Genomic DNA, 15,737 nt, shown 5'->3' with positions numbered 1-15,737 from the left:
GTTAAATAAATGAAATCCCCATCAAAATACCAGTGTCATTCTTCACAGAATTAGAACAACAAATCCTAAAATTTGTATGGACCCACAAAACACCCTAAGTAGCCAGGGCAATTGAGAAAGAAGAACAAAACTGGAAATATTATATTTCTTGATTTTAAACTACACTACAAAGCTGTAGCAATCAAAACAGTATGGTACTGGTACAAAAATAGACACACAGATCACTGAAATAGAACAGAGAGCCCAGAAACAAACCCATGGATATATAGTAATTAATCTATGACAATGGAGGAAGAATATGGAGGAAGACAATGGGGGAAAGGACAATTTCTTCCATAAATGGTTCTGGGAAAAACTGGACAGTCACATGCAAAAGAATGAAACTGGGCCACTATCTTATACCATACACAAAAATAAATTCAAAATAGATTAAAGACTTGAATGTAGGATCTGAAACCATAAATCTCCTAGAAGAAAACATAGACAGTAAGCTCTTTGACATTGGTCTTAGCAATATTTTTTGGACCAGCCTCTTCAAGGCAAGTTCAACAAAAGCTAAAATAAACAAATGGGACTGTGTCAAACTGAAAAGCTTTTGCATAGCAAAGGAAACCAAACAAAAAAGCAACTGAATAAGAGAAGATATTTGCAAATTGTATATCCAATAAGGGATTAATATCCAAAATATATAAAGAACTTACACAACTTAATGTCAAAAAGCAAACACCCTAATTAAAAAATGAGCAGATGGGGCGCCTGGGTGGCGCAGTCGGTTAAGCGTCCGACTTCAGCCAGGTCACGATCTCGCGGTCCGTGAGTTCGAGCCCCGCGTCGGGCTCTGGGCTGATGGCTCAGAGCCTGGAGCCTGTTTCCGATTCTGTGTCTCCCTCTCTCTCTCTGCCCCTCCCCCGTTCATGCTCTGTCTCTCTCTGTCCCAAAAATAAATAAACGTTGAAAAATAAAATTAAAAAAAAAAAATGAGCAGAGGACTTGAAAGGACCTGTTTCCAAAGAAGACATACAGTTGGCCAACAGGTACATGAAAAGATGCTGAACAGCATTAATCCTCAAGGAAATGCAAATCAAAACCACCATGAAGTATCACCTCACACCAGTCAGATTGGCAGTTATCAGAAAGATAAGAAGTAAGTGTTGGCAAGGATGTGGAGAAAAGAGAACCCTTGTATAGCATTGGTGGGAATGAAAACTGGTACAACCACTATGGAAAACAGTATGGAGGTTCCTCAAAAAATTAAAAATAGGACTACCACACAGTCTAGCAATTCCACCTCTAGGTATTTATCTGGAAAAAAAACATCAATTTGAAAAGATATATGCACACATATGTTCATTGTAGTGTTATTTACAACAGCCAAGATATGCCAACAACCTGTGTCCATCAATGGGTGAATGGCTAAAGAAGATACGGTGTGTGTGCATATGTGTATATGTATATGTATACGTGTGTGTGTAGGACTATATATAGGAATGTTACTCAGTCATAAAAAACAAAGAAAAAATCTGGCCATTTGCAATAACATGGATGGACCTAGAAGGTCTGATTCTTGATTTCAGCTCAGGTCATGATCCCAGGGTCATGGGATTAAGCCCAGTACAGAGCCTGTTGGCATTCTCTCTCTCTCTCTCTCTCTCTCTCCCTTTCTCTCTCTCTCTCCCTCTCTCTCTCTCTCTCCCCCCCCTCTCCTTCTTGCTATCTCTCTCCCTCTCTCTCCCTCCCCCCCCCCTTTCTCTCTCCCCCTCTGCCCCTCTCCCCCACTTGCACTCCTTTGGTCTTGCTCTAAAAAAATTAAAAAATAATTTAAAAATAATATTATGCACATAATGAAAAGAAAAATATATCTTTTAAAATGTGAGTGAAGTTTTTGGCTAAGAACACTCAGCCAAATTCTCTAAACCATTTCTCTCCTTTTTGAATCAATTTGTTAATAATTAACTCTCAAGTTTGGCATGCAATTTCCTTATTGGAGTTTTTCCAGCTTATCAGTGTGGATCCTTAGATACCATTAATTTTCGTTGCTAAGAGAGGCTTTAGAAATGAACGTCTAAACCTGATTATGATCATAATTACCATTCAGTAAATGAATTTTTATTTTTAAACAAGGGGTCTGTGTAGGTTTACAAATCGACCCATCTAACATCACCACATCTTTGGGTGAGGGACAAAGAACTCTGCCTGTTACTCCACATGGATATCTGGATAGAGGCAAGAAAGGTTTAGAGTTAAATATTTTGAAGACAATTTCATAATTTGTCCAATAGCTAATTTATGCATAAAAGACAGCCGTGTAACACCTTAATTAATCAGGTCTGTTGAGCAGAGATTGAGGACTCAGAGAAAAGTAAATAGAAATGAAGAGCCTATTTCAATCGGGATTGGCCAGAAATCCCTTTCTGTTCCCGCCCTTGAGGAAAATCTTTCTAAAGGGGGTTTGGTCAACTGATGAATAAAATTACAGATACAGAATTCACAATGGTGCAAAATGGATCTATCCTTCTGGATCTTTTCAGGCTTAGGGCCCATCCTTTGCATCTTAATTTCATTCCTCAAGAAAAGGAGAATGGTATAACGAAGAGAGTGTGGGCTTTGGAACCAATCTTAGCTCAAGTTCTGGTTCAGCTGCTCACCACCTTTGAATACATTAGTTGGTCATTCTAAACTTCTGTTTGCTTGTGTTTAAAGTAAAACTAATCATATTACATGGCATCTCAGTAACAAAAAAGGGAAATTCACCTCATATGATTTTGGCTTTGCTGCTGGAGACCCGCTAAGGACTTACTATACTCTGCCTCTCTCAATTTGGTATAGATAAACACACTTTCCTGGGAGGCAAAACACATTATGTTTTATGAGTTATTTTACCCTTTAATATTTGCTTTACCTTAAATTTTTCTCAGGTCCTTTCCTGAGAGCATGTTTCAAAAAGGAGAAGGAAAAGCTGAGGGTATTTTCAGATGGTACTAGGTTGGAAAAGGAAGATCTTTTGGACTAACTCCATGCTGTTGCCTTAGAATAAACTTAAATGAAGTTATGTTCTGGCCTATTCAGAGATTTCTGGGGGCAACATCAAAGATGTTCACAAAGGGGGCGCCTGGGTGGCACAGTCGGTTGAGCGTCCGACTTCAGCCAGGTCACGATCTCGCGGTCCGTGAGTTCGAGCCCCGCGTCAGGCTCTGGGCTGATGGCTCACAGCCTAGAGCCTGTTTCCGATTCTGTGTCTCCCTCTCTCTCTGCCCCTCCCCCGTTCATGCTCTGTCTCTCTCTGTCCCAAAAATAAATAAAAACGTTGAAAAAAGAGATGTTCACAAAGAATGCCCCCAAATCATTGGTCTCAAGTAAACAGACAGGAGCTTTCGAGAACTTATTTAATGAGGCACCTTCCATGTGCCAAACACTGTTCCAGGTGCTGGGATACAACAGTGAACAGAGAGGGAAAAATCCCTGCCTTTCTGGAGCTTATATTCTCAAAGCAGGAGACAAACAGTAACTATGAAAAATAAGTGGAATTTACAGTCTTCAGATGGAATAGAGAAAAACAGAGCCAGAAAGAGGGATCGGATATCCCAGGGGTGCCATGAAGGTGCTATTTGAAACGGTGTAGTAAGGAAGTTCTCAAAAAATAAACAAGTGACGTTTAAGCACAGACCTGAAGTCAATGAGGGAGCAAGCCACGAGGGAACAGCAAGTGCAAGGGTCCTGGGGCAAGACAGTGTACAACATGACCGAGGAACCCCAAGCAGGCTGGCATGACTGGAGCAGAATGAGCAAGAGGTCGGGCAACAGGACTGAGGCAGAGCAGTAACCGAGCGTGACCTATCGGCCATTACCTGAACTGAGCTTCTCACGCAGAGTGATATTAAGAAGCTATGGAAGGTAATCAGGCAGAGAAGATACGGTCTTTGACTCGAGTTTCAAAAGGAGCCACTCTGGCAACTGTTTTAAGAATAGACCATATGTTGGGGCGCCTGGGTGGCGCAGTCGGTTGGGCGTCCGACTTCAGCCAGGTCGCGATCTCGCGGTCCGTGAGTTCGAGCCCCGCGTCGGGCTCTGGGCTGATGGCTCAGAGCCTGGAGCCTGTTTCCGATTCTGTGTCTCCCTCTCTCTCTGCCCCTCCCCTGTTCATGCTCTGTCTCTCTCTGTCCCAAAAATAAAAAAAAATTAAAAAAATAAAAAAAGAATAGACCATATGAGGCAAAGGTAGAAGCAGTCTGGAGGCCGCTACACTATTTGGGGTAAGAAACGACAGTTAAAAGATTAGAGAAGAGGTCTCATGGAGACCCGGGCGAGGCTGCTTCTATATTTTACTGATCTCCTCTTGTGAGGGGGCCAGGAACGGCCTTGGTTGACCAAGAATCTAGAAATTAAGCCCACTGGGGTGAACAGGAAACCAAAAACATTCAGGAAAGTACGGGCAGCACAGTTAAATCCTGGAGCGAGCTCCCGATTGTTCCCCGCTGTGCTCTGGAAGAGCGTTCTCGGACCGGTTCAAGCAGGATTCACACCCTGGAGACCATCTTTTGGGACACACTCTTGCCTCCTCTGGAAGTGTCTCTGTTGTGATCTCTGGACCTTTTCTTCCTCAGCCTTCCCCCTCTTTGTCAGATTATTTCTTCTCCGCCCTCCCCTCCACTTATTGGGGCTGCATTCAACTCAGGGAAGACCCCAGTCTGGGGATAACTGGGGAGGCAGCTCAATCCAGGCTCTTTTCGAGGCTTTGGAGAAAAGAGCCTTTTTGTCCGTGTGTTCCTCTTTGTACCCCTTTCCTTGCCACCAGAGTCATAAGATCTAAAAGCCCCTGTGTCCTGTTTCAGCCCAAGCTACTGGAGAGCAATCCAAACTCACGTGCCATCGGGGGGTCATGGCACGCTTCAAAAATTCACCATGGGAGCTCGAACTTCATAATAAAAGTTCAAAACGTAAGCTCTGTGTTGCTAACTCTCCAATACGTCCAACTCTAAACTGTTAACAGCTAAAAACAGCACTGATTTTCAATTAGAGGCTCTTCTAGTCAATACAGTCATCTGGCTGCACAAAAAGTTTAGTGCGGCACCATTCCTAGGGGTAAACAACGATCATGACCTAACTATCCCACCAACAGGAGAGGTAAGGTATAGTCACCCAGTGAACATACAGAGGGGGAAATGAATGAGCCAGGACATCACGGACAAACCTCAAAAACAATGCTCGCCTCTCTGTCATTGGGAAAGAAAACTGCAAAAATAGAGCTGTAAAATAATTCCAATTTTATGAAGAGTCAAAGTCTGCAAAACTATGCCGTAGATCATTGATGGGTGGCTCTATACAAGCATAAAAAGACAAGTGGGAGGAACATCGAATTCAGATTAACAGCTACACATGAAGAGGAAGTTCACGGGGAAGGGTCCCCAGGGGCTTCAGTCATTTATGCCATGTTTCATTTCTACACATTCAGAGAAACTTCTCTAGTAACGAACTATAGAAGTGATCCCTTTGCAAGGTTTCATTTCTTAAGCAAGGAGTTACATGGGTGTTCTTTACATCATTATCTGTGCTAGGGGCTTTAAAGAAAATTCTGAAAGTCGTCCTGGCTCTAAGAACTTTTTTTCTTCCAGTGAAACTCAAAGCTCTTCTTATTTTGATGAAAGAAGCAATGTTCCAGCAAACGCTGTACTGCTCACGACTGCTCCGGACCTAAGCCCAGAGGGGTTAAGGCAACCCTTAATAACCCTCGTGGGTCATTCTAGATCCTGCCCCGCTCACCAGGCCCCGGGGTCACAGGCGCGACCTTAAAGTCCAAACTTTAGAGTAGTAAACATTGAATATCTGCTTAGATGTCCCCTTTGCAACCCAGCCTCTGTCCCCAGGAACGCTGAGGTGGCGAGATAGAAAGGATTTCAGGATTCTGTGACCTGACCACTTGTTTGTTCACTCACGTCAAGTCATTTGTTTCTTTGTTCTAGAATGAACTTCCCCTTTCCTCTCTCCCGGTCACCGCTTTCAAGCCTCCGCTTGAACATTCCATCTGCAAGAAGCCTTCCCTGGCTGACTCTGTCTCACGGAGCCCTGAGCTTCTCTAACTATTGTAGAGTCAGAGAATGACTATCTGACTCACCCCTGGCTCTCCGGCACCCATATAGGGTCTGACAATGGTAGATACTCAAAAAATATTAATTGAACACGTAAATGAGGGAGGATGAGCTCACTGAATATCCGATGGGGAAAAGACATGGGTCAGCTGGGCAGAGGCAGAGCATAGGACGTGAACGTGACAAACACTGACTGGCCCTTTCCATTTGTTTCCAAAAGCCCAGGCTACTGTGAAAACAGGGTGAACTCTGAGGCACTTTTGGCTCTAAGCGTCTAGCCTTGGGCAGCTTGCTTAGTCAGAACCTCTGTGTCTCCATCAACTAAATGATGCTAATTGAGCATACCCATGAACTTCAGCACTCTGTATACCCATGCATTTGCTTGTTCTTTTCCCTAGAGGATCTCAGGTAAGGTGATTAGTGGAATGCTGACTGGTGGAGGGAGACCTCTTTGCAACTTCCCCAGGGAGCTGGCATCTAATTTTATAGCCCATTACTAAGCCACTTGCAGCAAAGACTCTCAGGAGACTATTTTTCTAAGAAGGCACAGACATGAGCCAGCAGAGGCTAAAAATATAGAGAGCTACAGAAAATGCTTAAATAAATGCATAAAGAATTGAAAGTTAGAACAACTGGGGACAGGGGATGCTGGACCCCAATTACTAAAACATCTGCTTCCCTGTCTCACCACCCAGACAACATACGTAAACACAGTTCTTCTGTATCTTTATGATAAATACCAAACTGATTGTGTTACATTCTGATGTAGTCCCTGGCTGAGGTTTACAAGGACACACGTCCACTGCCCGGTGACATCTTAATGGAACGGTGACTTTGATGCTAAGCACCTGAGGAAAAGAACAGGCTCTTGGGCAAGGAATGAAGCCTGGCGATGCAGGGACAAATCTGCGCTCACTCTGCAGATCTCACTTCTTGTTTGAGGGGCTGGGATGTCTGTGTGTGCTCCTGGTAGCTCGGGGCTTAAGAAAGTTTTCACCATATGGAGTCAGGCGGCAGGGGGGGGGGGGGTCAGATGGTCTAGGCTCCCATGACTGTTCGTCTTTCATTTATTACTCTGAGCACGTATTAAGGTTTAGTTAAAAGTCCCCAATGTATCTCTGCTACAAGGCGTCAAAGGATGGTCCTGCTCATTAAACATGGACGGGACTGCAGTGAAGGATTCACAGGGTACAGGTGATTCTCCCACACGGAATGTTCTCCTTCTGCTGCCAGTCTTGGGGGAGCTGGAGAGATTTGTATCCTTTGTCTCTATTAAAGGAAAGTAGGTTTGTTTACACCATAATGTCTGCTTTGACTCTGCCCTGCCTTTTGCTGCCTGTTTTCATAGTAGTAATGCTCGAAACTAGTGCCTTCTAGCACTCTTCTACCACAGAGATACTGCCTTTACTTGATTTAAAATATGCTTCTTGGGGCGCCTGGGTGGCGCAGTCGGTTAAGCGTCCGACTTCAGCCAGGTCACGATCTCGCGGTCCGTGAGTTCGAGCCCCGCGTCAGGCTCTGGGCTGATGGCTCAGAACCTGGAGCCTGTTTCCGATTCTGTGTCTCCCTCTCTCTCTGCCCCTCCCCCATTCATGCTCTGTCTCTCTCTGTCCCAAAAATAAATAAACGTTGAAAAAAAAATTTAAAAATAGATAAATAAAAATAAGGGAACAAAGCTACCAAGGGATAAATAGCTTTTTCAAGGCCATCCAGCTCACAGGTGGTGCAACAGGGTGTTGAACTCAGTTTGGTTCCCAACAGTACACTTGGCCCATTCCTGTTCTACTCCTCAGGGCCCCAAACTTAGGTTACAACTGATGGTCTGGAGCTCATAACTCTGAAACAGCATAAGCTTAGTGGAACGCTCATGCCTGCAAAAATGTTAATAGGCCTTTCTTGAACAATACCTCCTGGCCAAATACATTTGGGAAATACCAAGCAGCATAACATTGGATAAATTTCCTCTCTGCAGGGCTTCTCAGAGCCTGTAATATGTTTACGTGTACAATAGATTTCCAAAATCTAAATGTAGAATTTTCCAGACATAGCCCCTCTCAGAACTCTTTTCTAATAAAACACCTACTAATGTGTAGAATCTGATAGACTGTTGTTTAGGAAACACTGTATAAGGTGTAGTTTAGATTCCTTCCTTGGCTTTTCTTTTTATTACCTTTGGTTTCATTATACATGGTCCAGAAGTTCAGTGTCAATGACACACTTTAGGGGGTTTGTCTGTATTTTTACCTAATGCTTGCTCGTACGCCTCATTCACAAAGATATGATGAGAGATACAAATACACAAACACTCTCTGGCCACCACAATCTCTCTGCTCTACCAAGCGATTCTGCCTTTCTTTAATGGCCCTGCCCCAACTCTTTGCCATTTGCCTGTGCATGCTCACAGGCTATATTAAGTCATTCATTCTAGGTTTTTCACTTTGTTTTGGAAAGAAAAATTAAACATCAAGGCTTCTGACTCCCTCTAGTCTTCTAACAGCCTCCCCATCATTATATCTTTTCCAAGATTTCTAATAGGGTTCATAGATCACATGTGGAAGGGATAAAGGAAAAGACATTGTATGAGCATCTTCTGCAGGCCCAACTTGTATCACACATTTTATGTACCATGTAAAATCTCATAGCTCCCTGGAGGTAGATCATTAGCCCCACTTTATAGATGAATAAACACAGGCACATATGTTAAATTATCTGCCAAAGTCAATGATATCTGGGATCTAAATTGCACAGTACAAAACTGCTGCTCCTTATACGCCTTATATCACAACATGTAGCTAGTATGCTATTTAGAACCAAAGATAGGATCTCATCTAAAGGCAAATGAGTGATCCCTTGAATCCTCATAAAGTCTTGGCCCCGGAAAGTTCCCTAATCCACCTATTTGTAAGTGTCAGATGGATGATAGGATAAAGTGACTTCACTATGGACCCAGATCCTGAAATACTAAAGCCCAGCCATGTTTCTCTTGGTTTTCAATACTTTATTCCAGCGTTCCCAGTTCAAAGACCGTTGTCTTGAAAAGAACACATGCAAGATAAAGGCTAAGTTGTTCTGCTTTCTCATAAACAACTGATTGTACTCTGATAAAAATGATAAGCTTGGCATTTTAGAATCCTAGTCAATTTCTGAGGTTCTACCACATTATGTTGTTCACCTGAGACGAGCTATTGAGCCCCCTGAACTTTAGTTTCCTTGTCTCTATAATGAGTATGGTATCACTCACCTCCATTAAGTTATTTAATTTATGGAAAATATTAAAATATTCTGAGTGCTAAATATGATTTATTTCATGGAAAGTAGAGGGTACAGTCCCTGGTGACAGCAGGAGCTCCTTCCCCGGCAACAGCTTAGAACAGTGGTTCTCATTCCTGATTGGGCATCAGAGTCACCAGTGGAATTTAAGGAAAACTCAAGAACAAACAAACAAACAAACAAATCCAAAACTCATAAAGGAAATGACTGAAAATATTAATCACAGTAGAACTTGAAAGTTCAGTATGACAAATAATATGATAAACCCAAGTAACATAAAGAGACGGAGAAAATATTTGTCACAAACAGAATGGTATTCAGATTATATAAAATGTCAAGAAATTGGTAAGAAAAAGATAAATTTGTAGCAGAAAAAGATTAAAACCTGAATGGACATGTCACAATTTACAAAAGAATAAAACCCAATGTCAGGTAATATGAAGACACCCCATCATTTCATTCATTATCAGAGAAATGAAAATTAAAACAATAAATTACTGCATCCCGGGGTGCCTGGGTGGCTCAGTCAGTTAAGTGTCCCGACTTTGGCTCAGGTCATGATCTCACAGTTCGTTCGTGAGTTGGAGCCCCACATCAGGCTCTGTGCTGACAGCTCAGAGCCTACAGCCTGCTTCAGATTCTGTGTCTCCCTCTCTTTCCTCCCCTCCCTCACTCGCACTCGGTGTGTCTCTCTCTCTCTCAAAAATAAATATACATTAAAAAAAACAATTAAAAAATAAATCACCACATCCCACCCATTATATTGTCCATGATTAAAAAGGAATAATACGTGAATAACTTTAGAAGTATAAGTATTCCCACAGTGAACTAATGGGAGCATAAATTGTTAAAGAACATTTGCAGAACGACTTAGTAGTTTCTTTTAAAACTAAAAATGTCCATGACCTAGGACCAGCAATCAAAATTCTTGCTATCTACCCTCGAGAAATATTTGCACATTGCATACAAAAAAAGAGAACAAAGTACTGCAGAATTGTCTGTGACTTCAGAAAATAGGAAACACCATAGATGTAAAAAATCGGGGTCTGGATAAATAAAATATGGTCCATGCATTTTAAGAACAACTCTTCAGAAGTTTTTAACTTAATTTATATAAATCTTGAAAACAGAAAAAATATATGTAGCAATTCTTCTTGGACACTTAATGTGTATCTACTCTGAGGGTTTTACATGCATTAAGTTGTTTGATACTCAGATCTACTATTTGAAGCAGATACTATCATTATTATGAGGAACCAAAGCACAGACCTGTCAAGCGACTTTCCCAAAGTCACAGCTCTGTCTCTCCAGAGTCCATGCTTTTGACGGCTCTACTCACCTGACCCAAAGAGGCTGCAAAACCGTGTGCACAGGGGAGTAGCTGTTAGTATCAATATCATTTTTTAAAGGACTGTAATATGGGAAGAAGTATACTAAACTCATTTTCATGCTGTCTTGGCCAGGAAGTTTGCAGCGTGACGGGATTGAGGAGAAATCAGAAAGGACTACAGCAGTATCTTTAGCATTGTATTTCTTTTTTTTTAAGAAACAGTATGTTAATTTGTAATTTTTGAAACCATAATCAAACATGAAAAAATGAAAATGAACTTGGCAAAATTTTAACAGTGGTTGACACAGATGAGGGCAATATGGATAGTTATTTATTTATTTATTTATTTTGCACTTTGATACATGGTTCAATTTGAAAGAAAGAAAGAATACTTGGTGGGGCGCCTGGGTGACTCAGTCAGTTAACGCCCGACTTCCTGTCAGGTCATGATCTCGAGGTTCATGAGTTCCAGCCCCACATCGGGCTCTCTGCTATGAGCACAGAGCCTGCTTCAGATCTTCTGTCCCCGGCCCCTCTCTCTGCCCCTCCCCCGCTTGAGCTTTCTCACTGTCTTTCAAAAATAAATAAGAAACATTAAAAAAAAAAAAAAAAAAAGAATACTTGGTGACAGATCCCTTTCCCCAAAGAATAAGAAAGCATCCCTGTCCCCATAGATGGCGTCAGGATATCTGCATTAAAAAAAACCCTCCAGAGATTCAGATGGCAGGGACAGCTGTATTTGGCAGAGCTGTGGGGCTCTAGGGAAAGCTCACGGCTTTGAAAACCGGGATCCCGTCTCCCATCATCACTACACATTAGCTGCGTGATCTTGAACAAATTAGCCTCTCAGAACCTCAGCTCCTCCATGCATAAAATGGAGTAATACCTCCTCCACCAGATTGAATGGGACCCAAATCCTGCCCGCTCCGTGTCTGGTTTGTTACATACTGTGGTTCCACGGACACTAGAATTTGACTTTCTATCTTCCCTCAACGCTTTGAATGATTGTAACTTAACCGTGCGTTTTGCCAGGCTGTTAAGAAGGGTAGGGGCGCCTGGGTGGCGCAGTCGGTTAAGCGTCCGACTTCAGCCAGGTCACGATCTTGCGGTCCGTGAGTTCGAGCCCCGCGTCGGGCTCTGGGCTGATGGCTCAGAGCCTGGAGCCTGTTTCTGATTCTGTGTCTCCCTCTCTCTCTGCCCCTCCCCCGTTCATGCTCTGTCTCTCTCTGTCCCAAAAATAAATAAACGTTGAAAAAAAAAATTAAAAAAAAAAAAAAAAAAAAAGAAGGGTAGAAGGCATGCTGGCCTATACAATGCCTAGAGCAGCTTCTGAAATATATTTGGGAAAAAAAAATCAACACACACTAACAATAACAGCAACAAAAAACCCTTCACCAATCACTGATAGAGAGACCTCTGTTTCCTCCTCCGTGAATGTGTAGAATAATACCACTTACTGACCATGGAAGTTGAGATTTGGGATAATGCTTTAAAAAGTTCACCCAGGGGCGCCTGGGTGGCGCAGTCGGTTAAGCATCCGACTTCAGCCAGGTCACGATCTCGCGGTCCGTGAGTTCGAGCCCCGTGTCAGGCTCTGGGCTGATGGCTCAGAGCCTGGAGCCTGTTTCCGATTCTGTGTCTCCCTCTCTCTCTGCCCCTCCCCCATTCATGCTCTGTCTCTCTCTGTCCCAAAAATAAATAAATGTTGAAAAAAAAAATTAAAAAAAAAAAAAAGTTCACCCAGAGTACACACACACACACACACACACAGACCCTTTGGGTGTATTTTATCTAGTCCTGGTAATTTAGTTACTTGTGGTTTATTAATTAGGTTGAAAACATCCTGTTAATTTGCTATTATTTAATTTATTAACTGATTAAGGCCTGACCTCTCAAGGGGAAAATGCTGATTAACTATATAATACAAAGGCTAAAATGTTGCATAGGAGCATTTTACAGATACATTCTTTCTCGTGAACAGTTTGTCATTCAGAAAGTACTCAGTCTCTCTTCTCTGTTCTCATTTCTTGCTCTCACTCAGGCAGACCTTCCCCTCCCCAACCCACCCCTGCCTCCTTTGGATAGCCAAGTTCAGTATTTTTAAAAATAGACCCTACTTTTTAGGTAGATTTTAGATTTATAGAAAAATTGAAAGGATAGTATGAAAAATTTCCACACACTCTGTACCCAGACCCCCCTATTATTAGCATCTCGTGTTAGGGTGGAATATGTCAGAGTTAATGCATTAACACTTATGCATTTTCTTTTAAAAAAAATTTTTTTTACATTTATTTATTTCTGAGAGAGAGAGACAGAGCATGAATGGGGGAGGGGCAGAGAGAGAGAGGGAGACACAGAATCCGAAGCAGCCTCCAGGCTCCGAGCTGTCGGCACAGAGCCCGATGCAGGGCTCGAACTCACAAGCCATGAGATCATGACCTGAGCCGAAGTTGGTTGTTCAACCGACTAAGCCACCCGGGCGCCCAACACTTATGCCTTTTCATAAACTAAAGACCATAATGTATTTGAATTTTTTTAGTTTGTATCTAATGTCCTTTTTTCTGTAGTAGGATCTCATTCCAGACACCACATTACATTTAGATGTTACATTCCTCTAGGCTCCCCTTGATTGTGACAATTCCTCAGACACTTCTTATTTTTGATGACCTTGACAGTTTTGAGAAGTATGGGTCAGGTATTTTGTATGATGTCCTTTAACTGAGTTGTGTGATGTTTTTCTCATAGCTAGACTGGGTTATGGTTTTAGGGGAAGAAGACCACAGAGGTAAAGTGTCATTTTCATCATGTCGTATCAAAGGTTCATACGATCTACATGACTCATCATTGCTGGTATTGACCTTGATTACCTGGCTGAGCTACTGTTTGTTGGGCTTCCCACACCCTTTCCATCCCATCTGGTTTGGAAGAAAGTCACACTGTGCCACTCACATTTAAGGAGTGCATATACTCTTCTTCTGTAAGTACAGAATATCTATTTAGATTATTTGAAATCTTCTGCATGGACATGTGTCTGTACCCCATTTACTTATGTATCCAGTCACCAGATATAATTTTATTAAAGAATAAAATTTACCTGGGGTAAAAGTTAATTGGTTCAAAAATATTCCTTCTTAAAATCCAGGGCAAAAAAAATTTTTTAAGAAAAAAATAAAGCCTAATTGACTTTGCTTGTATTTAAATTTAATTTCACTCTTAACTGAACATTTAATATATATAACACTGGTCTGTAGAGGATATAAGATGGCTGAGCCAAGGTTCCCTGCCTGAAGAAACAGGCCCAGACAGAAAATGTGCATGCATAACCAGGCAAATAAGTGTTGCAGTTAAAAGTAAAGTGCTTTGGGAACACTGAGAAGATAGTAATTAATTCAAGGAAAGCTCGATAAAAGAAGTCTGAAATCAGGGCCAGCTGCCCGTGTGTGCAACCAGTGATTCTGAACGATTCTGACTATGAACGGAGAAACTGAAGCCCAGGGAGAATGAAAGACTTCACTAAGGTCTCATAGTTGGTTAATGTGAGCGCCTGAGCTGAAAAGCAAGTCTTCCAATTCCAGATCCCATGTTCTTTTCGCTGCATCCAACTAGGAAATAACACAGAAGCCTGCTATGCATTATCCAAGGCGGAAATGAATACTTACCTCAAACAAGCGCAAGACCTTGGCCAGGGCACCAACTTCTTCCTTGAGCGAGAAGATCAGTGATATGGCACCATCTTGATTGGAATTGTCTTCAATATAGCTTGTTTCCTACAAGATGAAGTGCTCCTGGTTAAAATGTTTTCCTATGAAATCTGCAAGCAAGAGGCCGGCATAAACCCTCTCTTCTAGTTAAGGCTTGGAATGCAATGAGTTACATATATTCTACACAGTAAGTATATGATTTCTGGTAGAAAATATGTAAGTCAAGGGGAGTGATATTTACAATGATGCTCCTAGGTCAGGATTCACTTTTAGAAAACTCTCATTATTCACTGATATCACCTATAGCCCCAGTACCTTTTAGTGAGCATCTACCAAGTGCCAGGCACTACTAGGGCCCTGAGATACAAAAATGAATAAAACAATTCCCATACTTCAGGAGCTCAATATTTGGCTTAATAGACACATAACACAAAGAGCCTTAGAGGTAGTATAATACAATTCAAAAAGTGTCCAGAAAAACACTGAAAACTACGGTGTGGAAAGTACTAAAAATGGGTGGTTGAGACCAAAGACCTCGGTTGGAGCCCTCTGTCTTCCAATTATCAGCTGAAACACTTTGGGCAATAGCTTGGCCTTTTTAGTTTCCTTATCTGGAAAATCATGCTAATAATAAACCCTGTCAAAGCAATATTCACATGATGAAAAAAAAAGATAAAACAGTTTACATATAAAAATGATGGAAATACGGGGCACCTGGGTGGATCAGTTGGTTGAGCATCCAACTCTTGATTTCAACTCAGGTCATGATCCCAGGGTCGTGGGATTAAGCCCCATGTCAGGCTCCGTGCTGAACACAGAGCCTGCTTGGGATTCTCTCTCTCTCTCTCTCTCTCTCTCACTCTCTCTCTCTCTCTCTCTCCCTCTGCCCCCCTCCTCTGTTCTCACACACACACTCTCTCTAAAATAAAATAAATAACAATAACATTTTTTTAATGATGGAAATATTGTAAATACACAAGAATGACTCTTTAGCCTTGGCAAAGATCCCAGGGAAACATTATGCTCAGGAAAGCATTGTCTTGTATGCTGGGATCTATGATATCCAATTACTGAAAAAGTCACAAAATGCATAAAAGAAACACAAATAACCTACCAGAAGAGGGATGTCCTAAACTATATAGCAAAGCTTGTCAAGGATCTAGCACTTTCTACATGCACATGTCAGCAAACTAATGTGGGATTAGGGTTGGCGTCTCAGGGTTAGCTGAAACCTTTAAAAATTATAAAGTTTTGCAATAATAATATACAAAGCTCCATGTGTGCTGACAAATAAATAGCACGTACCCCAAACTAGGAAGAAAAAACCACACAGAACAATTACTCTCTTATAAG

General features: G+C 41.9%; 1 protein-coding gene across 2 annotated transcripts in view; it reads right to left on the bottom strand.

Moving 5' to 3' along the window:
- Positions 1 to 15,737, bottom strand: part of PAH (phenylalanine hydroxylase) — a 113,909-nt gene that overhangs the window by 61,631 nt on the left and 36,541 nt on the right. For both annotated transcript variants that reach the window (XM_040491057.1, XM_040491058.1), the window contains one exon: positions 14,343 to 14,450. In XM_040491057.1, coding sequence (XP_040346991.1) covers positions 14,343 to 14,450 — 108 coding nt within the window. The remainder of the gene's footprint in view (positions 1 to 14,342; positions 14,451 to 15,737) is intronic.

This window comes from Herpailurus yagouaroundi, unplaced genomic scaffold, assembly GCF_014898765.1.
Source record: "Herpailurus yagouaroundi ecotype Mexico unplaced genomic scaffold, PumYag 182, whole genome shotgun sequence".
Taxonomy (NCBI): domain Eukaryota; kingdom Metazoa; phylum Chordata; class Mammalia; order Carnivora; family Felidae; genus Herpailurus; species Herpailurus yagouaroundi.
The sequence above is the reverse complement of the archived record's forward strand: the minus strand, read 5'-3'. Positions and strand labels throughout refer to the sequence as shown.